Below are 26,960 nucleotides of genomic sequence, written 5' to 3'. Positions count from 1 at the left end.
GCAGCACTCTGGGCTGTTAGTAACATGAGACAGAGGCAGGTGAGATGGAAGACACTCACATCACTGGCGATGTCCCTAGAGGCCTTGGCACTTTTGATGGAAATAGCATCAGCTCTCAGGTCATATTCCTTCATCTTTGCTTCATCCCATCCCTTGGTGTACAGTTTCTAGATGGAGGATTACACATAACAGAAAAATAAAATTGCTTTAGAAAGTGAACAGGCCAATTTCAGGAAGGAAGATAGGAAACATATTGTAATTATTATTGGAAGGTTTCAACAGCAATCAGGAAAAGTCTTACTTGGCTGATATTAGCAGAATTGCTTTTGGCTAGCAGGATTTCCGGGGTGTCGGGCATAACATGGATGGAGGTCTTGTCAGCATCCCAAGCTTCTGTGTATAAGTGCTACGGGGGTGGAGGGAATGGTCAGACTTTCGTTAAAGTTAGAAACATTACAGATATTGTTACTGAATCCATTTAACCACAAAGGCGCCTTATTAAAGCTACTGGGAGATGAGGTGGTCCAAATTAAAATAGTGTTGTAGTGCATATGAACCAATTTAATGGTCTCAGTTATTAATTCTTTCATGCAGTCAATCTCAGCTGCCTCAGAGGTTGTCCAAGAATGGAGCTTGGCTATAGGACAACACAATGTACGTTTTTGTTTTTGTTTTTGTTTTGTTTGTTTTTTTTTTATTTTTGGGTCACACCCGGTGATACACAGGGTCACTCCTGGCTCTGCACTCAGGAATTACCCCTGGCGGTGCTCAGGGGACCATATGGGATGCTGGGAATCGAACACAGGTTGGCTGCATGCAAGGCAAACGCCCTCCCTGCTGTGCTATCGCTCCAGCCCCCATAATGTACATTCTTAAACAGTCAGAATCAATCCCAAATTTAGACCTATCTCTTTACGTCCAAGCTGTATGATCTGAAGCAAGGTATAGCTCCTCATTTCTTATAGGGGTCATGCTAGCTTTCTAATCTAATGTTTCAGGAAGATTAGCTACAATATAAGTCAGATGCCTGAATCAGTAACAGGCACTCTATAACATTTACAGTGTTTCTTTCTGCTATCATCACTATGATTACTGCTGATTAACATAGGTTTCTGGGGGTAGAGTCAGGGAAGCACTTCTATAGTTTGAATCTTGCAAACTTTGTAGTTTGCTATTTGACAGCTAATTTCAAGTTATGTACTAAGCATCACTTTTACTCGCCAACTATTTGGACTATGTCTAAGTATGAGAAAATTCAGTAAGTTCAATTCAACATAAGTGTTAGTATTACAGATTTATCCAACGGACAGATAATTAGCCCAGTATCAATAAAAATTGCTAGAACTCTAGGGGAAAGAAGTGAGGATGTATCTTGTAAAATAAAACTTCACTTTCCAAAGTATATTTCCACAACCTAAGGGAGCTAATTTGGGTTGTAAGCTGGCATCTCCTTGGAAGACAGTATGTTCCACATACTCTCTCTCTATTTTGGGGAATTCTGGCTTGCAACACAGACACTGAGAGGTCATCATGTTTGGTCCATTATCTACTTTCGACACACATCTCCAATCCCGACTGATTCCTCCAGCCATCATTTTCTTAGTGATCCCTTCTCTATTCCATCTGCCTTCTCCCCTCTGTTCATGAAGCAGGCTTCCAGCTATGGGGCAATGGAAAAGGGGGGTGGTATACCAGGGATATTGGTGGTGGGGAATGTGCACTGCTGGAGGGATGGGTGTTTGATCATGTGATTATAACCCAAAGATGAAAGCTTGTAACTATCTCACAGTGATTCAATAAAATTTAAGAAAAGAAAAGAAAGAAAATATGTTATTCAGATTGAAGAATGAAACCCTAAATGATGGTCTATTCCTTATGGAATGACTTAAAGCTGCCAATTGCTTGAGCCTACTTTGTTCAGGAAAACAGGAAAAGTAATGTCCTTGTCTATGTGTTCAGGCCAATGCTCAAATAAATCACCCCAGACTATGCTATCTCTCACACAGAAAGAACTAGGGAACATGGCCGTGAGAAAAGAATGCAGGTTACCTAGAAGCCAAGCAGAAGGTCTGAGGAGGGACTGCATGAGAATTATGCAGAATTATACATTTCCCTTATCTTGAAATCCTTTAGTGTACTTACTACTTTATGAATTATACGTAAGGAAAGTATGACTCAGGGACTCAGGCATATGAAGCATCTAGAAACTCACCTTGCTCATCGTCAGGGCATTACTCTTTGCCAAAACAATCTCAGGAGTGTCTGTAATGCACGTGAATTTGAGCTGGTTTGCAGGCTGGCGGTACTTCCTGTCACTCAGGATTTCTCCCGCTCTCTTTGCCTTCTCAACCTCTACAGAGCCGATGGGCACCCATCCAATGCCTTTTAACCACTCAAGATCAGCTTTGTAAATTGCCTGAAAACAAATGGTGAATATTTATAGAAATGACTTAGACAGCCCGGTGCCTGAAATGCACATGTAGATTCTGTACAATTCTGAACCATATTTGTGCAAATTTCTGAAAATCCCACAGAACTGTCTCCTTGCATGTAGAGTGACTAGTCAAACCCTTAATCTCCTGAATTCAGCCTAAGTTTGAAGTTTAATTTTAAATTTTATTATTATTATTTTGGTTTTGAGCCATGCCCAGGGATGCTTTGGGCTTAATCCTTGCTCTGCACTCAGGAATCACTGCTGGTGGGCTTGGAGGGCCATATGTGGTGCCAGGGATCAAACCCAGGTCAGTGGCATTCAAGACCAGAACCCAACCCACTGTATGATCTCCAGCCCAAACTGTATTTTTGTTATTTTGATTTTTGATTTTATTTTATTTAAAGATCTTTGAAAAAAATCTTCCTAGTAATGTGCAATTTTATTGTTAGGAAGCAAGCAATTTTTAAAATTTAAGCATTAAAAAAAATAAATGCCTCTGTAACAGTGTTAATTATGTGATTTAATCGTCATAAGTCTTTGTGGCATATCCATATCCAATATGGAAAGGTAGCTTGCCAAGCTCTGCTGCTAGGGCTCGATACTCTCGGTAGCTTGCCAAGCTCTCCGAGAGGGGTGGAGGAATCAAACTCGAGTCGGCCAGGTGAAAGGCAAATGCCCAACCGCTGTGCTATCGCTCCAGCCCTTGCCAAAAACAGTAACAATAAGTTTCTCAATGAGAGACGTTACTGGTGCCTGCTCGAACAAATCGATGAGCAACGGGATGACAGTGACAGTGACAGAAGTCTTTGTGAGGACACAGTCCTCTAGAACAGTTTGCTCCTTGATCACTGGACAATGTTCTTTACAGTCAACAATGCAAGATAATAAAGTGATGATCACAACTGAATGAACACATGTAGAATTATGATGTTCTCTGGGAAATGCAAAATATGCAATTTTTTCCATATGTATTCATATACATGTTTCTAAGTCAAAAAGCCCTAGTCTTTTTACTTTTATTACCTTCTTTCTTGTTTAGCCCATTTCTTGTTTAATTAAAATCAAAACAGTTTATCCTTTCATCATCTCCATTGAACTCAAACAACTGGAAGATGGAGAATTTTCTCACAGAAAAGTAGCTAATTAATTTTTATGACTTTTGAAAATCTTTTAAAAAACAATGCAACCACTTTCATCATTCTTTCAAAAATGATGACTTGTCAGCACTTTATCCAGAAAACAAGCATTTGAGTCTCGAGGATGAATTGCTGGCAGACAACAAATGTGCCAAATACAATAATAGGAAGCTAATTTTTTCAGTGTCTTAAGAAAAAATGTCTGAGTGTATGTCATTCATTCTTAAACTTCTGGCAACAAGTTATAATGTCACTTCCTATTCATAGTCAGAGGAAAAGAGAATGCAATTAATGCATTTGGAAAATTGGGTTGCATTAAGCTGGAAATTCTTAATCTGACTTGAAATGATAGGAATAGAAAAAAAACCTGGGGCTGGAGCAATAGTACAGAGGAAAAGGTGTATAAATATTAAATTAAAAAAATAACCATAAATATTTCAAGGTGTCGGTATTAAATAAAAAAGGATGTGAAAACATTTGTGATCTCTATTGCTACAGTCATCAAGAAGTACTCAGCACTATTCCAGTCTGCTGCTTTTACTTTTAATTGAGTGAAATGATATATTTAAGTTATAAGTTGATGGAAATGAAGGGTCTATATATATATACATATATATGACTGTTATACAACATTTTTTAATCTTCATTTTTATTTATTTATTGTTTTTTGGTCACACCCAGTGATGCTTTTTGGGTCACACCTGGCGATGCTCAGGGGTTATTCCTGGCTCTGCACTCAGGAATTACTCCTGGTGGTGCTCAGGGGACCATACGGGATGTTGGGAATCGAACCTGGGTCAGCTATGTGCAAGGCAAACGCCCTACCCACTGTACTATTGCTCCAGCCCCTATGCTCTTTATTTCTTGGATAAGCACAAGACTATAAAAATGCAGAGCTCAACAGTTCTTTGAAAATAATTGCGAAGTTTCAATGATTCAAAAAAGCATACACATTACTACTTTGTGGGTTTGATGTAATATTCTGATATTCATATTTTGATGTGATTGGTTTCTTTTGAACAGTCTTGCAAGGTTCTCCATAAGTTTAACCAGATGGCCCAAAGATTTCATGGCACAAAAAGTTAGAAGCCCCTTTTAAAATCTTTAAGTACATACTGGAGTATATTTAACCCACTCACATCACTCTGAAGGTCATAGGCCTTCCGAGCCTGGATGACATCATTCTGATCGGGCAGACAGGTCCATTCATGGAGGGGATGCTTGTAGTCTATGTCGCTTACAAGGATCTGGCACTTCTTGGCCAGCACCACCCCCAGCATATCCACGGGGCTGGTGTACTTAGTCTTCCACTTCTCAAAGTCCTTCTTGTACTCCCTGTCACTCTGGATCTTGGCAGCATGCAAGGACCACATAATCTTGGGGTCATCCTTAATGTCCCGGGCACCGATGTGATGGCCAACCTGCTTTCGATAGCCTTCCTTGTACTTGTACTGAAAAAAAAAAAGAGAGTAGGGATGTGCATTAATGATAAGCGTATCTTACTTATATCACATTGCAAAGTTTCATATAGTAATTTACTTTATTTTCATCATCAGGATTTTGAGGAAGAAAACTCTTTCCATAAAACAGAACCTGATGCCTAGAGACATCAGGTGATTTGTCTAAGGTCATCTCACAGTAGGTGGGAGAAATGAGACTAGACTGGAAACCTTCTGGTTCTGTATAGTTTTCCCTTCAACTAAGCTATACCATGTAGTTTACATTTGATTGCTTAAGTACTGCAGTCAAACAACTGTGTCATCTAACAGAGACCTCCATTATTAAATTTTAAAACAAGGCAATTTTTTACCTAAAAGATATTTGATATTAATAATATTTCAGAATATATTCCTATTCGAATTTATAGTGAATTCCCTGGTTGAGATAGGCTACAATTTGGTTTTCACCAGGAACTATCACCTATTACCTTAATTAGCATATCAAATGTCCCTGGACTTTTACCTTTTGAGAGTCATGTCTTTCTTTCAAAATCTATAATGACAGACTATTGGGGCTAGAAAGATAATACAGGGGGTTGAATCCAGACAACCCAGATTTGATCCTTGGCATCCTAGATAATTCCCCAAGTACTGCCAGGAGTAATTCATGAGTGCAAAGCTAGAAGCTACCCCTGAGTATCACTGGGTGTGGCCTTAACAAAAATAAATAAGAAATCTATAATTACATAGACTGTCCTATTTAACCACAAGATGACCATGAGGTGGGTCTTACAGTATAAAAGCCAGAAAAAGGTTTTGAAAATAAAAGGAATAAATCATGAGTGTAAGACGTGGAACCTTCACAATAGGATGGTGAGGATTTGAGTTCTAAGAAGCCATAGTATAGAAGAGAAGCACTGTGATGTTTCTCATGAGAAAGGAAGTCTGCTCTGCAGTGCAGGAGGGATGTATAGGAAGTCCAAGTTTGGAGCCAGGAGAGACTCCTGAGCAGTAAGCCTGGAGAAGAAACTGAATACTGATGGGGTGGGGGGTAGGTAGAGAGAGACAGAGACAGACATGGAGCAGGGGTAAGTGGGGGGGGAGAGAGGGAGAGAGAGGGAAAGGGAAAGAAAGAGATGGGGAGGGAGGGAAAGAGAGACAGAGAGAGATACAGAGAGAGAGGGAGGGAGGGAGAGGAAGAGTTTAAGAGAGAGAGGGAAGGAGAGAGTGAGGGAGGAAGAAAGGGAAGGGGAGGGAGAGGGAGAGAGGAGGCAAGTGGGTACTGAGTAAAGATTTGCCAAATTTTCTACATTTATTCTGTGTCCAGTTAGGGACACTCTGGTAGGAGAACCTCACTAACAGTCACAAAGTCACAAAGTCACAAAAGTCACTCCCAGACACATCCAACATCTACTTATCCTTTAAATCCAGAATGAAAGTAGTAGTAAAGTGTTCACATTTATATTGACTGACTTATAAGAGTTTCAGTATCTTTTACAAATATCTGAGGTGCAAAACTATGAACAATTCTTAGTATCTCCTAAACATCTTTTTAATTTTTGTTTGGGGTCCACACCCAAATGTGCTCAGCACTCAGGGATCACTCCTGGCACTGCCTGGAGGACCAAATATGGCACCAGGGTTCAAACCCAATAGAGCTGCATGCAAGGCAAGTACCCTTCCCTCTGTACTATTTCTCTGGCCTCTAATACTTATTTAAAAAGATATATTTGCCTCTGTCTTTGTACAATAGACTCAGATAGTGTGCTTTTATCCCACCTTGTTATCATTTACATCTTTCTAGTAGGGGAATCACTAAGAGAAATTCAAATTTGTAGGAACAACTGAAGTTCTGGCCAGAAAAGCTTTAAAATTTTCCATCTTTTCACACATTTGAGTGAGAAATACCTCTTTCAAAAACAATAACTTACATCACTAGCAATATCTCTTGAAGCTTTGGCTGCTTGGATTGGGATGGCATCCAGACGCAAATCATAGCCTTCTTTCTTGGACTCCTCCAAAGCGAGTTTATAGAGTTTCTGTGGAAAGAGAATCATTAATTATTACTCCTTTCATTTAAAAATAATGAAGCTGTTTATTATTAAATCGTCTCTGTCCTCATTTAAACTACAGAAAGAAATCTACAAAGTCAAGTATTATGGTGGAGTTATAGAAAAATTTGTTATAAGTGCTCCGGGACTTAAAGCACATGTTCTAAACTTTGAAATTTGATTGAAAGGTTAAAAAAGCAGGATGTATAATTAGAACAACTACTTACTATCTCCATTATACTGTAAAATAAAGGCTGGCCCACCCAAACACAGTGCAGAAATGACATCTGCACACCTGTGTTCATTTCAGCACTCTTCCCAACAGACCAAATCTGGAAACAACCCAGCTGCCCAAGAAGAGATGATTGGATAAAGAAGCTGTGGTACAGATGCACAGTGAAATATTTCTTGGCGCTAAGAAAAGATGAAGTCATGCAATGTCGATGATTCTGGAGAGTAACATGCTGAGTGAAATGAGTCAAAGGGAGAGGGACAGACACAGAATCATCCCCCCATATGTGGGTTTTTGTAACGAAACATAGTCGGGGAATATCTAATTCCTGAAGGCAATAGAAACCAAAGTCAGGAGAACTGCAGGAAACGTGTAGGAACTTAGTAGGAAACTTGCCACTGGCGAGGGAAGAGGGGACAGGGAAGGGACCTCTATGACAATGATAAAGGGAAGTGGTGACTCTGGATGAGGACTGGTGCTACAAGGAGGTATAGTGACTTGCACAATATCCTACCAGTTAACAGTAATATGAAGCACAGTGCCTTAAAGGAAAAAAGAATAAAGTGTCTGTATAGAGGCTGACCGTGGGGGGAAGGGGTGGGAGTGGTGGGAGGGCGGGTGGGAGTGTGGGTAGGAATTTCTGTCACTGGTGGAGGGAAGTGGACTCCGGTGAATGGAGTGGTGTTGGCACAATGTATGCCTGATCAATCATGAATGACTTTGTATTTCATGGTAATTCAATTAAAAAAATTAAAAACTCAATTATTAAAAGGTGATCTAATAACACCGAAAGAGGAGAAAGTACAAAAACCCTCAAGTTTAAAATAAAAGAATATATGTTTAGATTTATGAAAAACTCAGTGGTCATCATTATTTTTCTCAGTTTCTATGGGATGTGATCACAGACCACAATCAATCTGTAGACTTGAATTTTGAAATAATTCCCTCAATGATAATGCTAGTTCTGGCAAAAATGCTTGGGAAAATGTTGGTAAATAATACTGAATAATCACCAGAACATATTGAAGCAATAAAATAATAGAGAATGTGAAAACTCAATGTTTCAACCCAATGCCTGCCTACAAAATAACTGTTGCATCAAATAATGACTTGATAAACATACCGACCTGTAGGGAAAAGCATAATTTGAGAGTATAATTTCTTTTAAGTTATTCCTACATTAGTAGTCCATCCCCTAAAATTCTATTGTTAAAGGCTGTTCTATTTATTTTTTGTGGGGATCACACCTGGAGATGCTCAGAGTGTGGGAATCAATGATTCCTGGCTTTGCACTCAGGAATCACTCCTGGCAATGCTCAGGGACCATATGGCATGCTGGGAATCGAACCCAGGTCAGCTTTGTGTAAGGCAAACACCCTATCTATTATTGAACTATTATTGCTCTAGCCCAGGCTGGTCTACTTTGTGGACCTACTACTAGCCCAATCAATCCGAGAACACCTATGTATTTTATTGAATATAAGTTTGGAATAAGTGTATTAGAGATTTCTCTATGGGAACAGTTAGAATTATTCATTTTTGCCCTTCTACTCTTTTAAAGATAAACAGCTTACTCACATCGCTGTAGTTGATTCTGTTGAGTTTGGCCAGCATGATTTCTGGTGTATCAGGCATGACATGGATAGTTTTCTTGTCATTATCCCAGGCTTCAGTATATAAGCGCTATAGATGGAAAAGATGAAAAAGTACTTTGAAGTTGAAAGAGTTTTCTTTTTGTTTTGTGCCAATCAATTTTTCCTCTGTCCAAGTAGAAATAAAGTTAGTAGAATGGTATAAACTCCTATCAAATACTACTCTTTGCAAGAGCTCTTAGCTTACTATTTCCTTAACTTGAAGATTTTACTGTTTCTTTGGGGAGGGACAGGGAACACCTGGTGGTATTCAGGACTTCCTCCTGACTCTGCACACAGGGATCACTCCTAAAGAGGCCTGGAGTGTCATTTGAGTATTGGGGATGGAATCTGGGTTGGCCACAGTCAAGGCAAGTACCCTACCCACTGTACTATCTCTTCAGCCCCAGTGTTGACTATTTTTTGTTAATTTTTTTACAGTTATGAGAAGTAATTGGATTGCAATCCTTAACATTTGCCTGGCATAGAATTATAAAATAATTGCAGTGTTTGCTATTTTAACAGGAGCCTAGTTATTTCAAGTATCACTAAACAACTCTGGTGCTAAAATGAAAAATTTTTTCAAAGGAATCATATTATCTTATTGGGGTCTTTAAAATTGTACTCTGTCAGAATTTTCAATTCATTCTGTCATAAAGTCTGATGTTTACCCTGAGGACTCACCTTATTCATGGTGATCGCATTGTTCTTTGCCAGGACCTGTTCCAGAGAGTCGGTTATGCTGGTAAACTTCAGTGTGTCAGGACGTTGACGGTAGATGTTGTCACTCAGAATCTCTGTGGCCCTCTTGGCTTTAACAACTTCCAAGGAGCCAATTGGAACCCAGCCAATGCCCTTCATCCATTCAAGGTCTGCCTTATATACATTCTACAAGTTCACAGATAGGAAACACAGTTATCAAATAGTACATGAGATTCACTGTCACAATAGGAACATAATAGAGAAATACAAAACTGTTGGTAAATGAAATAAAGCTCCCAGCATAAATGGTCACTCATTTATACTGAATCACTAATTACTGAATCCTAATCATATTTTTTCTGAGCATTTATAGGCACAGAGGATTGTACCAAGAATGATGATTTTTTAAAAATAAAAAGTAAAAAACCACAGTCCATTGTGAAGGATATGTGTTTTAAGATTTTTATACACATGCAGAGCTTCTGAAGTCTTGAAAAATGTGCTCTAAAAGTACTAAGACTCATGCTCAAATCAATGTCTTGAGAGTCTTATAGTCACAAATCCTACTTTAATTTCTATCTTCAAAATCACAACTTATCAATAGTATATATAAATAATATATTAGATATTTCCCTGATTATTCATTTTATTTTACTCTCAGCCAAACATGATAGATGTGTCTAGATGAGAAGATTGACTTTAAAAAAGCAGAGAATGTCTTAACACTTTGCTGTCAATAAAAAAAACATGAATGTTTGTTGAAATCACTAGAATAATTTGACTTAATACTTGGGTTCCTACTTTTTTCACACCAAACATATACTTCCAACTCTTTCACTTCAAAATTTGTAACTATGTATTTTTGAGGACTTAAAAAATCTAATTCAAAGGAGTTTTTTACCACTAATGAGAAATACACCTATTACTGATAATACCTTATATTATTTTGTATTTCACATATAATTTCAAGAGAAGAAAAAAATTGTGAACAAATTTTAGTACTTCCAATAAGAAACTCCTTCAAATATTCAATTTTACACTAAATATATATGTATATATAATATTTTATTATATATATACGGACTGGAGCAATAGCCCAACGGGTAGGGCGTTCGCTTTGCATGCAGCTGACCTGGGTTCAATTCCCCTGCTCCTCTCGGACAGCCTGGCAAGCTACCGAGAGTATCTCACCTGCATGGCAGAGCCTGGCAAGCTACCCGTGGCATATTCGATATGCCAAAAACAGTAACAACAAGTTCCACAATGGAGACATTGCTGGTGCCCGCTTGAACAAATTGATGAGCAATGGGACGCCAGTGATACAGTAATATATATATATATATGTATATATATGTATACATATACATATATATACATACACACAAATTGAAGTCTATTGGCAATAGTCAGAGCCATTAGATGTGTTTCAGAAGTATCTGGAGTGGGTGGGCTACATTCATCTGTGCTCAGGGCTCACTCCTGGCTCTGCACTCCTTTTGGGACTCAGAGGACCATGTGGAATGTTAAGGATCAAACCCAGGTTAGCTACATACAAGACAAGCACCTTACCCACTGCTCTAGCTCCCCTCTCTGTGGTGCTGGGAATGGAACCCATGGCTGCTTGTGCAAGACAAGAGCTTTACCCCTAGTACTATCTCTCTGGCCCAGATGCATTTTTCACATACAAAACTAGCATCAGGGACACTTACATCACTCTGGAGTTCATAAGCTTTCCGAGCTTGGATGATGTCATTCTGGTCAGGCAGGCAGGTCCACTCATGAAGAGGATGTTTATAGTCCACATCACTAACCAAGGTCTGACATTTCTTGGCCAAAACGATGCCAAGCATGTCCACTGGGCTGCTGTATCTGGTCTTGTATTTCTCAAATTCTTTCTTATACTCACGATCACTCTGCACTTTGGCAATATGAAGGGACCACATCATCTTGGGGTCATCATGGATTGCCCGGGCACCAATATGGTGCCCCAACTGCTTCCGATAAGCTTCTTTGTATTTGTACTGAAAGGGAAAACCTAGTTAATGAAAGGAAGCATCAAAGCCCATTCCCTATTGCTCTTCCTGTGATGATACTTCATTATGAGCTAAGAAATGAGAGAGTTTTGCCAAATGTTCTGCTGAAATGCTTCCTATTGGGGCAGGCTAACTTTCAGAGGATATTGTACCCAACCACATGCTTCCAAAGAATAATTCCACAATGATTCCTTCATATGATGCTAAAAAACTTTAAGTTGACCCAAAGTGGTTGAAAAATGAATACCAAGGAGAGTTCAATGACTCAGTATATGGCAGTGTTTTGGGTGAACCTCTATGAGAATATATCTCATACATGGTTTTGTATTTTATATATGAAATATGTTAATATGGCTTCTTACAGTTTCTCTCCTAGAGCACTCTGATCAAAATTTTTCTATGCAAAAGTAATCTGGGAGGATTTAAGATGGATGATGACTAATAAGACTTCCTACTGTGTTCTAAATGTGGATTTCCTATGCAGGTGGCTGGCTTATTGGCAGCAAGCATAAAATCCAATCAGCTCTTACATCACTGGCAATGTCCCGAGAGGCCTTGGCAGCTACAATGGGAATGGCGTCACTTCTCAGGTCATAGCCTTCTTTCTTGGCTTCTTCCATGGCCTGCCGATAGAGGCTCTGCAGAAAGAAGTAGGAGCTTTTAGATAAAATATCCACTTTCTTTTGTCAGAGGGAGAATACTTTTGTGTGAAGAATTGCACTAGCATGTTCTGCTTTCTCTTCATTTGTTTGTTTGGGGGCCACACCTGGCAGTGCTCAGGGATTTCTTCTGGCTCTGTGCTCAGAGTTCACTCCTGGAGGGCTCAGAGGACTGTCTGGGGTGGGGATGGAACCCAGGGTGCTGGGGATGGCACCCAGGGCTGCCATGTGCAAGGCAAGCGCCCTACCCACTATACTATCCCTCTGGCCCAGTAACTTTCCTTTAAAAATTTTTAACCATATATATCCAAGTTTTTAAAGTAAAGTTCTACATTTTGCATGTACTTTTAAATTCATGTTGTAATTACTCAGCTATAATGAAAGATAAAATTCTGCCTTTGGCCACAACTTGGATGGAACTGGAGGGTGTCAAGCTAAGAGAAGTGAGTCAGGAGAAGGACAAACACCAGATGCTGAATATAAAGAAACAAATTCAGATAGTGGCTAATTGCCAAAGAAAATAAACCCTAATAAACTCAGCCAACAGAACTGAGCTTGCTAACCAGTGACGGGGAGAACCTGAAAAGGGATATTGGCTCTTTGGTATTGGGTGCACATCTAAAGCATAAATAACAGGGGCCGGAGTGATAGCACAGTAGGTAGGGCGTTTGCCTTGCACACGATTGCACACGAATCAACCCGGGTTCGATTCCCAGCATCCCATATGGTCCCCTGAGCACCACCAGGAGTAATTCCTGAGTATACAGCCAGGAGTAACCCCTGTGCATAGCCAGGTGTGACCAAAAAAGCAAAATAAATAAAAAATAAAGCATAAATAATATGTTTCAAATCATGATGCAGCTACACAAAAATAAATAATATTTTAATATGAAAATTATCTTTGACCAAATTTTTACATACCTTATATGTTATACATAAGTCCATGGTTCTCAAATATATTTGGACTGTTTAGTACTTGCTCTTTTTCATGAAATAAGCAAGAACTTTACATAATTCCAAACAATTCTATTAGCAGTTAATAATTACATAATAATAAGTAATAATATCATTAAGTGCCTACTAAGCTAAGGATAATTTACTGTTTCTTAAGGCTGATTTTCTCCATATCTATTCACTTTTGTCAATTGTTGGAAATTGCAACCAGACAAGGAGAAGGCAAGTGTCTACCATTGAGGACACCCTGCCCTGGTTTACCTTTTCCTTTTCTTTAAATGTAGTTGGGCAATATGGCTGCAGCCATGTCAATGTTCATTTAGAAAATAGTGTTTGGAAGTTAAGGCTGTGTAAAGTGTTTACCTAAAACAAGTTATGCTGAGTACACACAGAAAAACTTTCAAAGAACACCTAAAGGTTGAAGTCCGAGCCTTCAATTAGACTTTGATGGAATAACAGAATCTTTTATTTCTTTTCATCTTTTTCCTTTGTTAAAGCTTGATAAGCTTGCAAAAGCAGACACAGTGTTCTGTGGTCTACTAATGGGTCTGGGAAGGGATACAGAAAGCCATAAGTGTATATCTTTAAGGGGGAAAACAATAAGTTACTTATAAATCTTTAGGACTTTTCTTTCTACTTCATATTTCATTGTGTAGTTCTGATTTTTGAAAAAGTATTAAGTCAAAACTTTAAATTAAGTTAATCCTTTAAAGTGTGGCAGAAACAGTAAAATCCAATTGCTTCATTATTATTCTCCATTCTAAAATTAGATTGAGAATCTAATTTTAAATTTTAAATATGATAAAAAATACACTTAATTTTTAAATTACTTAAAGTCCCAGAGGGATCTTATTGTATGTTTTTAATGTAGGCTAGTAATGCATGACAAGCCATAATAATTTTTCATTTTCTGGGGGGGGGGGCCATACCTAGTGTTACTCATTGCTTACTCCTGACCCTGTGCTCAGGGATCACTCCTGAAGGTGCTCAGGGGACCGTATAAGATACTGGGGATCAAACTCAGGTCAGCCACATACAAAGCAAGTTCCTCACGCTCTGTACTATCACTCCAGTCTGAGTTACAATTGTTTAAATGAGATTTTATCAGGAGAAATGAAAGCAATATGAAAAAAAAATTGGTATAGCTGAGATAAAAAATCCCTGGAACCTCATTCTTAAATTGTTTTATAAATGTTCATTTTATATTGAGTCAAATATTTTTATTATTTTCCCTTGAATAATTAATGCTCTAATTTGTGCCTACATTTAAGAGGAAAACCGATTGAATTATCTCAGAGATTCTAGTCAAACAGATTTCTCTGATTCTTCCAATACTTAAAAAAGATGAAGGGCTCCAAAGATGAGAGCACTTCTCAGTTATTACCAAGACTACATTTTCAAGCTTGTTCGATAAACTGCATGCCCAAGAGAATTGCAATAGTTACAGGGAGGGAAACACCTATGTGGCGGCTTGTCTCTTATTTCATGGGGAAGGGTGTTCCCAAGAGGCACCCAGGACTGAGGGGGTGGAACTCAGACAACAGGGCTTGAGTATTCAATGTTAACCCCAAAGGCACAGTGCCCCGTGGGCCCTTGGACAGCTGCAGGCCACCAGGGCACACCCGATAGTGCTTAGGGTCCTATGCACTACTGGGGATCAAACGTGGGGCTTTAAATCCTCTCTGCCCCCTGGCCTATCTCCGCAGCCCCTGTTTTGCTTATCTTCCCTGAACTAAGTCTGGGATGAAGATGCTAGTGCTATTTATTGGGTTGAGAAGAAAATCAAGTGGGCAGTTCTGAAACCTAATCTCTTACAACCAGCCCACGGGGAATGAACACAATAATGCAATTTTAAAGAAAGTAAATCCACACGAAAATTTTAGAAAAAAAAAATAGCCCAGGTCTCCTTCAGTGGTCTGGAAAAAAATCGACCTCATCTGACCTAATTTTAGCCAAAGTGAACGACTTAAAAGCTTCATTAGTGTTTGTGATAGGTCTTCATCTGTTTGAACTGAGACAGCCCGCCTGGGAATAGCGGATCAAACAGAACGGCTCTGTGGCCAGGAGAAAGATTGCTCACACAGAAATAACTGAAGCCAAGGTCAATCAAAATGCTATGATCAGACTTGCCCCAGGGTCTATTTTATAATTCTAGAGAGGAAATCCTATCTTCTTAATTTTACTGGTAATGGTTATTTGATAGAAGCATGTCTCATCGTTAGGCCTGTATTATAGGTAAAAAAAAGTTTATGTGTGTAGAAAAAATAAATTACTGAAAATGTATACATATATTTTTCAGTGGTCTCAAACTGAGGACAGATTTATCCCTCCCTATTTGGGGGGTGGGGGGGCTGGTCATTCCTGGCAGTGTTCAGGGATAATTCCTGGCTCTACACTCAGGGATCACTCCTAAAACCATTTCAGGACTATACAGAATGCTGGGGATCAAACTTAGATTGAACACATACAAAGCAAGCACCCTCCCTTCTGTACTATTACTCTAGCCCCAGATACTTTTGTGTTTAACTATCTATCCTATATTTCATTTTTGAATATAATGATACCTCTATTCAGGGCACGGTAAGGAAAATTAAAGAAAAAAATAGCTTATTGATCCACATGAGGATTTAATCTATAATTATGACATTTCTACTCATTTGTTAAAATATAATCAAAACAAAAGAAATAAAACAAATGGTCTTACCTCACTATAATTTATTTTATTTTGTCTTGCCAACATAATTTCAGGTGTATCAGGCATGATGTGGATTTGGGTCTTGTCTTTGTCCCATGCTTCAGTATATAAGCGCTGGGAGGGATTAAAAAGGTCAAGAAATTAGACAAAGTCATATATAGAAATTTTCATTTAACAGTTTAAGATACTTGGAAGTGGATCTTCTTGCTGTGTGTTCACTTTATATTTCTGTATTTTGGTTTTACACAGTATTTACTGTCACTAAATAGAAAGTCGTTCTGGAATAAAAAAAGAAATGTGTATTTGCATCTTTGTGTGTGATCTATTATGGGATTACCTCTACCCCAATCAAACTAACAGCAAATATTTTCTAAGCATTTACACTGCCAACTGTATGTGCGTCCCTATATGCATTGTGTGGCCACACTAACAAATTCTTGCCCATGGTGCTTGTCCATCTGATTAATAATTGTGAATGTACCCCGATATGCCATCCTTAGATTTCTTTCTGAAAAATACTATGGAAATTTGTATCTAACTTATTTGATCTATAATTTCCTACTTGAATAACTAGCAAGAAAGAATCTTGCCATGGCTGACTCTCATAAACGTCAGACACTTTGAATACCAAAGAAAAGCCCTATTCTTTTTAAATAAATCCATTTATTTAGGAACTTCCCAAGCAGTGCAGTGGAGCTCTGAGACCCTCATGAGTAAGTAGTTCAATTCAGAGGGATCTTGATGGGGGCGCTGCTCAGGCCCTGCCGTGCTGGGAATTACCAGGTCTGCAGTGCTCAGGGGCCTCTAAATCAGTACCACGTGATGCTAAGGGAACCACGTGTTGCTGAGGATGGAACTGCATATGCTGCGCTGCAGAGAAAGCATGTACCCTAACAAAGCACTGCCTCTGCAGACCAGCTGTCCTATTCTTAACTTTGGCTATTTCTCAATGATTCTCATATATGCATATATATGTGAATACCTTTGATTTATTTTAAGGGAAAGATAATTAATCAGATATCTTCAATGACATAAGCCATGTTTTATCTCTCAATGGCTTGGCGCTCACCTTGTTCATGGTGATGGCATTGTTCTTGGCCAACACCTGTTCCAGAGAATCTGTCACACTGGTAAACTTCAGCTTGTCTGGAGGCTGGCGGTAGATGTTGTCACTCAGAATCTCTGTAGCTCTCTTGCATTTTTCCACCTCCAGAGACCCAATGGGGACCCAGCCAATGCCTCTCATCCACTGGAGATCTGCTTTATAAACATTCTGATGAAATCAAATACAAAAAGCATTAACTGAAGTTGTTATGACATGATTTCAAAAGCAAAGATAAAGACTAGAACCCTTAAACTTTTGAAGATATCTTTTAAATTATGAAGACTTGGGCCAGAGAAAGGGTACAGTGGAAAGGGTGTTTGTCTTTCATGCATCCAACTCTGGTTTAATCCATGCCACCCCATATGGGCTCTTGCGTCAATCAGGAGTGATCTCTCAGCACAGAGTCAGGAGTAAGCCCTGAACTGGGTGTGTCCCCAAAACCAAAAAAAATTTAAAAATATATTATAATGTGAAGACCAAATTAGAGCTATCTTCAGGATGCTGTATTCTCTCTAAAAGGAAATGGAGGCACAGTGATCAAGCTGTAGAGAGAAGGAAAATTATTCCTTGTAAGGGCTCTACCTAACCCGAGGCTATCAACTATAGATTATAGTCCATCACTGTCACAAACAGGTCTGAGTACTCACATCGCTCTGGAGGTCATAGGCCTGTCGAGCATGGATGACGTCGTTCTGGTCAGGCAGGCATGTCCACTGGTGCAGGTAGTTCCTGTAGTCTGCATCACTGACCAAGGTCTGGCACTTCTTGGCCAGCACCACCCCCAGCATGTCCACGGGGCTGGTGTACTTGGTCTTCCACTTCTCAAAGTCCTTCTTGTACTCCCTGTCACTCTGGATCTTGGCCACATGCATGGACCACATCATCTTGGGGTCATCCTTAATGTCCCGGGCACCGATGTGATGACCAAGTTGCTTGCGGTAACCATCTTTGTATTTGTACTAAAAGAAATGTGGTTGTTCAAAAGGAAAATAAATAGAAAAAACTAAAAGTCATTAGCTAGAACTTCTTCCTTCTGGAATGGTAATTCTTGTTGAGAAATGGAATGGTCTGAATACAAACTTATTTCTTCAACCACTATATTTTGATTAGAATGCATGACAATACTCTAACAGGAAGACAGGTCAATCCTCCAAGTTCTATGGTTCACAGATATTAAGTTCCTAGAAACAAAGCTCCTAACACTTCAGAAAATCTGTCAGAATTACATACAGCCTTGTCTTTTGCTTTTGTATAAAGCCTAGTCATTAGCCTGAAAATGTAACGTTACTCCTGGGTCCTCAGTACCATTTCACAACCCTCTTGTCTCGCCTCCCCAATCTGGCCTTGCTGACTTTCACTGGGTCACATGACTCCTTGAAGTCAAACTGATCTGTTCTCCAAGGACCTGCTCTCTCATTTGGCTCAGATTTGCTGGGATAGCTTATTTGAGAAAACAGATTGTGTCTCTATGAGAAAGCATTTCAGTGCACACCATGATAAGGGCTGACTCTGGATAATTTCTCTCTACTTTAAACATCTGATATGCGAAAATCCAGTCATATGTTTAAAGAAACTTGAGTGGTTTACCCAAACACCCATTTCTTTCAGTGGAACACAAGACCAAACATAGAAGTTTACTATTTTGAGTTGCTTGTGTTTTTCTGTATTCCTTTTTTTAAAAATCCAAAAGGAAACACTTGGGAAATTTTCTTTTAAAATTAAAGAGCTTGCAAAACTGGATTCAGAACAGGTTTTTTAAAAAAGATTTTTCCTAGAATTGGTTTTTACCACATTTTTTTAATGTTGAACAATTCATGTAACTAAGGATTAAGAAAACCAAACTGGCATTTTCTTATTCTGTGAAGGCTCTGTGCTAAAAATAAAGACATGAATGGCTCATAATTTCAGCCAGAAGCAACTGTGGATTAAAATTCAGTTTTATGCAGAAACATAGACTACCCCTGGGCTATGCATGACACCTGGATATCGAAGTCTTTGGAAGTCATGATCAAGAAAGTTCTTCAATGAAAAACATCTTTAATTTATAGAAGTCAGTAAATCTGCTTTAACCAACACCTAGAAGCATTTTTCTGTTGCAGTGACAGAAATGACACTGTACTGCCTCCCCTCTCTCCCTGCAAATACCACAGAGCACTCACGTCGCTGGCAATGTCCCGGGACGCCTTGGCAGCCACGATGGGAATGGCGTCGACTCGCAGGTCGTAGCCTTTCTTCTTCGCTTCTTCATTGGCGAGCTTATACAGACTCTGTGACAGAATTAAAGAATGAGCAGCAGCAGAAAAATTTCAGAGGTTATCAAATGACAGACTACATTTATAAAAGAGTAGATGCTGGAAGATACCCAGCTTCCTAACAATACTGGAAGTAAATAAATTATACACTCTAAGTATGCCACTGGGCATTAGAAAGAAATGTAAAATATAATGTAGATATATTGATATTTTAATTTATTATACGTCTTTTAAAATATATAGAATATGTATGTTGAACTAGTATATATGGTTACATATTATAAAATATAGTAAATAGATTGATGGACATATTTTGAGTGAAAACTATCAGAATACATTTAATATTATGTATACAATTTTCATATTTTATATCTATTTTTCCTACTTAAAAGTGTAATGACTACAATGCATTCTTTCATCATGTTTAAAAAGTAAATGGGAAAGATTAATATTCAATTTTAAACACAGTAAACTTGTCTGTCATCACAAGTAAAAGATTCTAAGAGTTGACCGACTCTTAGAAACGTATAAAACTGCACCTTATTTGTTTATTTATTTATTGAATCACCATGAGAATCACAGGCACAAAGTTGTTCCTGATTGGGTTTCAGACATACAATGTTCCATCACCATTCTGTCCATCAAATGTATCCCTTCCAAACAATGTTCTATCACTCATCCCTTCACGCATCCCTTCACCCACCACTAATCTGCCCAGTTTCCCTTCTTTTCCTTCTGTCTTGGTCCTCCCAGCCTGTTCCTATGGCAGGCACTCTTCTCTCTCCCCCCCCCCCTCTCTCCTCTCTCCCTCTTTCCTTTTGGGAATTATGGTTTGCAATATAGGTATTGAAAGGTTAGCATGTTTGTCCCTTTACCTACTTTCAGCACTGGTTCTTGTTCAGAGTGCTCATTTCCAACTGTCACTGTCACAGTGGCCCCTTCTCTATCCTAGTTGTCCTCCCCCCACCACTTGTGGCAAGCTTCCAACTGTGGACCAGCACTCCTGGCTCTTGTTTCTACTGTTCTGAGGTATTAGTCTTATACTACATTTTTAAAAATATACCACAAGTGAGTCCATTCTATGTCTTAAAACTGAACTTTAAAGAAATCTACAATTACTGTTGGTAATGGAGTTTGGAGTATCTCTCCCACACCTGTCTAAGGAGTTTTTGTCTTATAAAAGGGGTTGAATTATTTTGCCTCTGGAATTTTTGTTTTATCTTTATTATTTTTTAAATAACATTTTAATTTAATTTAAGAACCATGATTTACAATCACATCCCTAGTATAATCGAGGCCCCTGGGTCCTGCTCCCCCATTTCAACCTTTTTTCCGCTTCCTTCCCCTGTCAAATTTTTTCCTTCTCTGTCTTTCTTCTCCCTATACTCTGGGTTGAATGCTAATCTAGGCGTCTCCCCTTTACTACATTACATTTTCTTTTCTTTTTCCCCCCCTTTATTTTACTACCTTGATTTACGAAGTTGTTCATAATAGAGTTTCAAACAAATATGTTTCAACACCAATCCCACCACCAGTGTCACCTTCCTTCCACCAATGTCCCCAGGCTCTCTCCTACCCCTAAGCCAACCTCCTTGATCGATGTTGCCTTTTTCTTTGCTCTCCCTGGCTCTGCCCTGAGATGTGGTATCTTACTGTAGGGATGGATGACGGAGCTTATACAGTTCCAACTCTCACCAGCTCCCTCCAAAACAAGCCCTACACCCTCCTTGTTCCTTGTCATCTAAGCAGCACCTCACCCAAGTGAGACAGAGCAGACTTCCCGACTCTGGCATGGTTTGTTCCTCAGTGAACAACCTGATTTTGGGGTTTGGTGATGAGTTTAAATGGTTTTCATATGAATATATCCTGTAGTCTAAGTAGGAAAAAGTAGTATTTTTGATTTTACTTGCTCTCCAATGTTTTACTTTTCAAAATTATTCAGGATCCAGGTAAAAGAAAGAAGGTATCATAGGAGTTTCCATGGTACTACTGCCAGATTTAGCAAATGAAAATATAGCACATCTGGTTGACTTAAATTTCTGCTAAACAACCAATAATGTTTTATATAAACCACTAGCATCTTGTCTGTCGATCCTGACCCTTGGAATTGTCAACTCTTCCCACTCATCCTCATTGATCTACACTGGCAATGCCATAAAATGAAAAAATAATATGATTTCAGTTTCACATGGAATCCTCTAGAATATAAGATTCAACCCAGAGATTGGACAGGTCAACTGTTTATGTCATGGAGCAATTTACACCATGATAGTCAAGGCTCAGGAATCATGAAAACAAATGTAAAAAAAAAAAATGTACCAACAGACAAGCAGGCTGTCTTCACCAGGGTCCCCTCGGAATGGGGCAGGTTGAGTTTCCCTCCCTGCTCCAAGCAGAGTCCTGGCAGCCGAACTGCACCCCCCCCCCCCAACCAGGTAATCTCACCAACGGCCAAGATCCAGAGACTATAAAACAAAGTTCCCGGAAGAGAGTGATGCAGAGTCTCACACAGCAGAGCCTGGTAAGCTCCCCGTGGCATATTCGATATACCAAAAACAGTAACAATAATGGGCCTCATTCCCCTGACCCTGAATGCAACAGGGGTGAATGGAGACATTACTGGCGCCTGCTTGAGCAAATCGACGACAGTGATACAGTGATACCAACAGTAACAGAGTGCACCACAAAATTCTCCCTTACCTCACTGTAGTTGAGTTTGTTCTGTCGTGCCAACATGATCTCTGGAGTATCAGGCATGATGTGAATTTGAGTCTTGTCTTTGTCCCAGGCTTCTGTGTATAAACGCTATCAAAGAAGATAGTGATAGAAAACCATTTAAAATAAAATTACAAAGTATCACATTAAAACAAGATTGTTTTCAATGTTATTAGGAAAAAACAAAATTAAATATTTCATATTCAGGTGCAGATTTGACTCTCCATTCAGGTTATCAAAACTGAAATTTATAATAATAAAAATTATTTAGGGTATTTCCCTCCCTCCCTCCCTCCCTCCCTCCCTCCCTTCCCTCCTTCCCTCCCTCCCTCCTTCCCTCCCTCCCTCCCTCCCTCCCTCCCTCCCTCCCTCCCTCCTTCCTTCCTTCCTTCCTTCCTTCCTTCCTTCCTTCCTTCCTTCCTTCCTTCCTTCCTTCCTTCCTTCCTTCCTTCCTTCCTTTTTTTTGGACCATACCTGGTGGTGCTTAGGTATCACTCCTGGCTTGATACTCCGGGATCACTCTGAGCAGTGCATGGGGGGGTCCTTATGAGATGCAGGGGATCAAACCTAGGTCAGCAGCATGCAAGGCAAGTGCCTTACCCACTGTACTATCCCTCTGGTCTTATTTAGGGAATTTCAAGTACATGATTTAAGGTGTGAGTGTGGTTCTGCACCTTCATGGATCACCTTGAGTCCACTTTTCATGAAAGTATAACCATATCAACAGGTGGCGCTCACCTTGTTCATGGTGATGGCATTGTTCTTGGCCAACACCTGTTCCAGAGAATCTGTCACACTGGTAAACTTCAGCTTGTCTGGAGGCTGGCGGTAGATGTTGTCACTCAGAATCTCTGTAGCTCTCTTGCATTTTTCCACCTCCAGAGACCCAATGGGGACCCAGCCAATGCCTCTCATCCACTGGAGATCTGCTTTATAAACATTCTGTGAAGAGGAAATGTCAGAAATTCTTTAGCCAGGCCAAAAGATTTGGGGTAAAGATGCAAGTGAAATATATAATAAAGCATGTTTCTGGTGGTTGTCCGATAGTTCTGTTCTTGGTTCTTTTCTCATAGAAAATGATCACACTGGAGTTGAAAGACTGAAAGAGGAATTATGTCCAGAAATAACACAGAAATATCTCTTAGCCCTAACAAAAAGTGACCAAGTGGCGAAGGAGTGATCCAAACTGATATCTAGCTCAGTGAATTTTATTTTGATGTGTCTGCACACTGGATATGAATGCCAACCCAGAGTGAAAGAAATCACATATTTGTCCAATAATGGGCAAATTAATACTGAGCCTCCTCAAATAAAATGCTCTGCATCTATTGAAAGCCAGATTTTTAAGACATCTGTCATGAGTAGAAATGTCACTAACACGCTACCGAATGAAGATAGCACATTAAAGACTGTGTATACACAAAGAACAGGAGTGATCTTTCTGTAGTGGTTGGATTGTGGCCCTTTGTGTATTTTTCTCACATTTCAAACATATATGTAGTGCTCTATTTCTTTAATAACTCAGGGTGTCTTAAAGTAGGGTGGAAGTACTAATATCTGTTAGCTACCCTTAGGAATGCTGTTTGCCGGAGGTCTCTCCTGGGTTTGGACACTTTTTTTTTAATTTTGCTTTTTGGGTCACACCCGGTGATGCACAGGGGTCACTCCTGGCTCTACACTCAGGAATTACCCCTGGTTGAGCTCAGGAGACCATATGGGATGCTGGGACTCGAACCTGGGTCGGCCCCATGCAAGGCAAACACCCTACCCGCTGAGCTATCGCTCCAGCCCCTGGACACTTTTTATAAGAGTTGTCAATGTTAGAAATTCTTGAATAAAACTGACTAAAAATTAAAACGAGTTAAATGCAACAATGATGTGGAACCCTGAAGCCCTACCTGCCACAGACCTTTGAAGGCTTTGACACTGGTCAAGATGGGAACAATAAATGTTCCCATGCAGTTCTCAGGACAGGAAGCATGGACCTCTTTCCAGATATTTAATTCTTTCTTTATTCATTTATTTAGGTTTTTGGGCCACACCTGGCAGTGCCCAGTGTTCGCTCCTGGCTCTGTACTCAGGGCATATGCTCCTTGGGCATGGGGGACTATATAGGGTGCTAGGGACCAAATCCAGGTTCTGCCCACTAACTCTCTCTGGGGCCCTTATTTTTAAATCACTACTGTTCCATGTTTTTGTATGCCCATTCAATAAACACAGCAATGGAACTGGGCCTTTGTTCAGCTATTTGATGGTTTTCACTCTAACAGCAATTAAGTAGAAGATATAAACTGGTATTTTACAGTTGGGACAAAAAGCCTATTGAAATTTCTTTATACTGATTAGTTACTCCTCCTTAAATAACAACAGTAACATTTTTCACTCTGGAGTGTATTTTACTTTCTAGTACTTCTCAAGTTACTTAGGCCATACAGCAGATTGAAGGGGCAAAGGCAGGAGTTGCTTGTCAACATGTCACTCTAAGCGGGACATTAGCCATTTTTACCACCTTTCATCAAGGCAAAGCCTTTCTTTTTAAAATAAATTGCAAAACAATGGGTTCTGTATATGGAATGCAATGGAAGAGATGTGGGGGTTGCACAGTATCTGGAAACTGCCAACTATTGTATAATTATTTTTTGGCTTTATCATCAGAAATCATCTAATGCCTAATAATTTATTCAAATGTTTATGAATCTACATCACAGGAAATGCACTTCTACCTAAACTTGGGAGGGTGTCTCTGCTTCTGATAGGAACTGGAGTCTGTAATTACATTGTGACCACCTCTCACCCACCCACAGAGCCATGCTAAGGAGGGGAAGTGTGGAATGCGCTTTCAGACAAAACAACCACTTGGTTATCATGAGAGTATCATTTAGTGGCATAGCAACCATCATATTCTACTTATTATAATCTCACTTGATTGCAAGGAAGAGGGACCTCCCTACACATGCCCAGGAGGACTTAGGACGATCAGAATCCTCCCTAGGCATTCTTGTCCACCCTGGCCATTGGTTCAATGCAAGGGCCTAAAGATGCAGAAATGCCTGGGTCCTGAGGTGCCAGGGTTTGCCTGGTCCACCCCAATGCTGATGGCCTAGAGGGTCACAGCCAGCAGTGCTTGAGAGAATATATGGTGCTGAGGATTCAACTGAGGTCACTACATGCAAGCATATTCCTAAACTTCTCTATCACCTCTACATCACATAGAGAAAACTTTTTGTTTTAACTTCCCCCTTTGGAGAATAAAAGGTGTCTTCCACTGTCAAACTCTGGATCTTAACAATCTAAATCCAGCTATATGTTTTTGGTAAGATCAAGCTCGTTTCCTTGTAAAGATGTTTAATAATTCTCAATAAAGCAATGCAACTATTCTTTGTCTCAAATCTCATCCACTAACCAATAAACCTGACCTTGAATAGACCTAAGGATTGTACCTAAAGATAATTTTTATAAAGTTTAAACAGTTTCTACATGCAGCTCTATTATGAATGTACTCACATCGCTCTGGAGGTCATAGGCCTGTCGAGCATGGATGACGTCGTTCTGGTCAGGCAGGCATGTCCACTGGTGGAGGTAGTTCCTGTAGTCTGCATCACTGACCAAGGTCTGGCACTTCTTGGCCAGCACCACCCCCAGCATGTCCACGGGGCTGGTGTACTTGGTCTTCCACTTCTCAAAGTCCTTCTTGTACTCCCTGTCACTCTGGATCTTGGCCACATGCATGGACCACATCATCTTGGGGTCATCCTTAATGTCCCGGGCACCGATGTGATGACCAAGTTGCTTGCGGTAACCATCTTTGTATTTGTACTGAGATTTAAAAATACACAAATCAAATTTTCATGATAAATCTTTAGCAGCCACAAAGCTTTAGAAAGTAATTTTCTTACATCACAATTGCTAACTAACTTCTGCTAGTAACAGTACTTGAAGCTAGATCCCTAACCTTTACCTAATAGCAATGGTATAGATGGAAACCACATGACTGTGTGCATCAGCCAATTTACTATGAAGTTCTGGGGAGCAGAAGTGTACACAGTGGGGAGAAAACACCTGTGGAAGTGAGGCACAGGCAATATGGACCAAAGAACTTAGTTTTTATAGTGGAAAGTTAGATTTTTTTGTTTGGTTGGTTTGAGAGCCAACTCCAGTGATGCTCAGGAGTTATTCCTGGCTGTGCACTCAGGGATTATTCCTGGTGTGCTCAGGGAACCATACGGGACACTGGGGATTGAACCCAGGTTGGTCTCATGCAAGACAATTGCCTTACCTGCTGTACTATTGCCCTGGCCCCAAAGAAATGGATTGTATATGCTTAATGCATGTCAAAAATAAAAGTAATAATAAGAACTTTGTGTGTTTGATAACTAAAGAGAGTGTATTCAAGAAGTACTCTAGGTCAAGGACTATGTTCAGTATCCACCGAAGGAGAATTTATTATTTTATAATGAAGTCACACCTTCAGTGGCAGAAGCAATTATTTGGTTCATTTTGAAAACTAGTGACACTAATGAAGCTGTTATAGCAGCCAAGTCAAACTGGTTATAGCACAATTCTAAAAAAATCATGTATTCTAGTCACACAGAGGCCAACCATATTTTTTATCACCCCATATTCATGGACTCTTACTTAAAATAGGAGCCAACGATTTAAAATACAGCCTCGAGTCTCAAAAGCAGCTGAAAAAGTGTCCATGAGTGAGCAGAAAACAGTTAGGTACAGCGGGATAAACATGGAATGATCTAAATTTCAACTCCAGGACTCAGCAAGAGTTTGGCTTTAGGAGTTGCTTAAGCAATACACAAAATGGAATAGTAATATTCCAAAACATCTTGTTCCTAGTTTCATTATTTATTATTATTGACAAAGATCCGTTTGTGGGGAAGGTCTGAGACACATAAACTAAGAACACAGTG

The 26,960-nt window shown here is 39.6% G+C and overlaps 1 protein-coding gene across 1 annotated transcript in view; it reads right to left on the bottom strand.

The window, feature by feature from the left end:
* The window catches only part of NEB (nebulin), a 234,641-nt gene that overhangs the window by 105,437 nt on the left and 102,244 nt on the right, over positions 1-26,960 (bottom strand). Inside the window, exons 65-76 of the mRNA XM_055120062.1 lie at positions 25,543-25,854; positions 22,777-22,980; positions 15,976-16,080; positions 12,189-12,296; positions 11,335-11,646; positions 9,608-9,811; positions 8,871-8,975; positions 6,941-7,048; positions 4,710-5,021; positions 2,213-2,416; positions 302-406; positions 60-167 (exon numbers count right to left, since the gene is read on the bottom strand). Coding sequence (XP_054976037.1) covers positions 60-167; positions 302-406; positions 2,213-2,416; positions 4,710-5,021; positions 6,941-7,048; positions 8,871-8,975; positions 9,608-9,811; positions 11,335-11,646; positions 12,189-12,296; positions 15,976-16,080; positions 22,777-22,980; positions 25,543-25,854 — 2,187 coding nt within the window. The remainder of the gene's footprint in view (positions 1-59; positions 168-301; positions 407-2,212; positions 2,417-4,709; positions 5,022-6,940; positions 7,049-8,870; positions 8,976-9,607; positions 9,812-11,334; positions 11,647-12,188; positions 12,297-15,975; positions 16,081-22,776; positions 22,981-25,542; positions 25,855-26,960) is intronic.

Source organism: Sorex araneus, chromosome 1, assembly GCF_027595985.1.
Source record: "Sorex araneus isolate mSorAra2 chromosome 1, mSorAra2.pri, whole genome shotgun sequence".
Lineage (NCBI taxonomy): Eukaryota > Metazoa > Chordata > Mammalia > Eulipotyphla > Soricidae > Sorex > Sorex araneus.
Note: the sequence above shows the minus strand (reverse complement) of the source record. Positions and strands in the feature narration are given on the sequence as shown.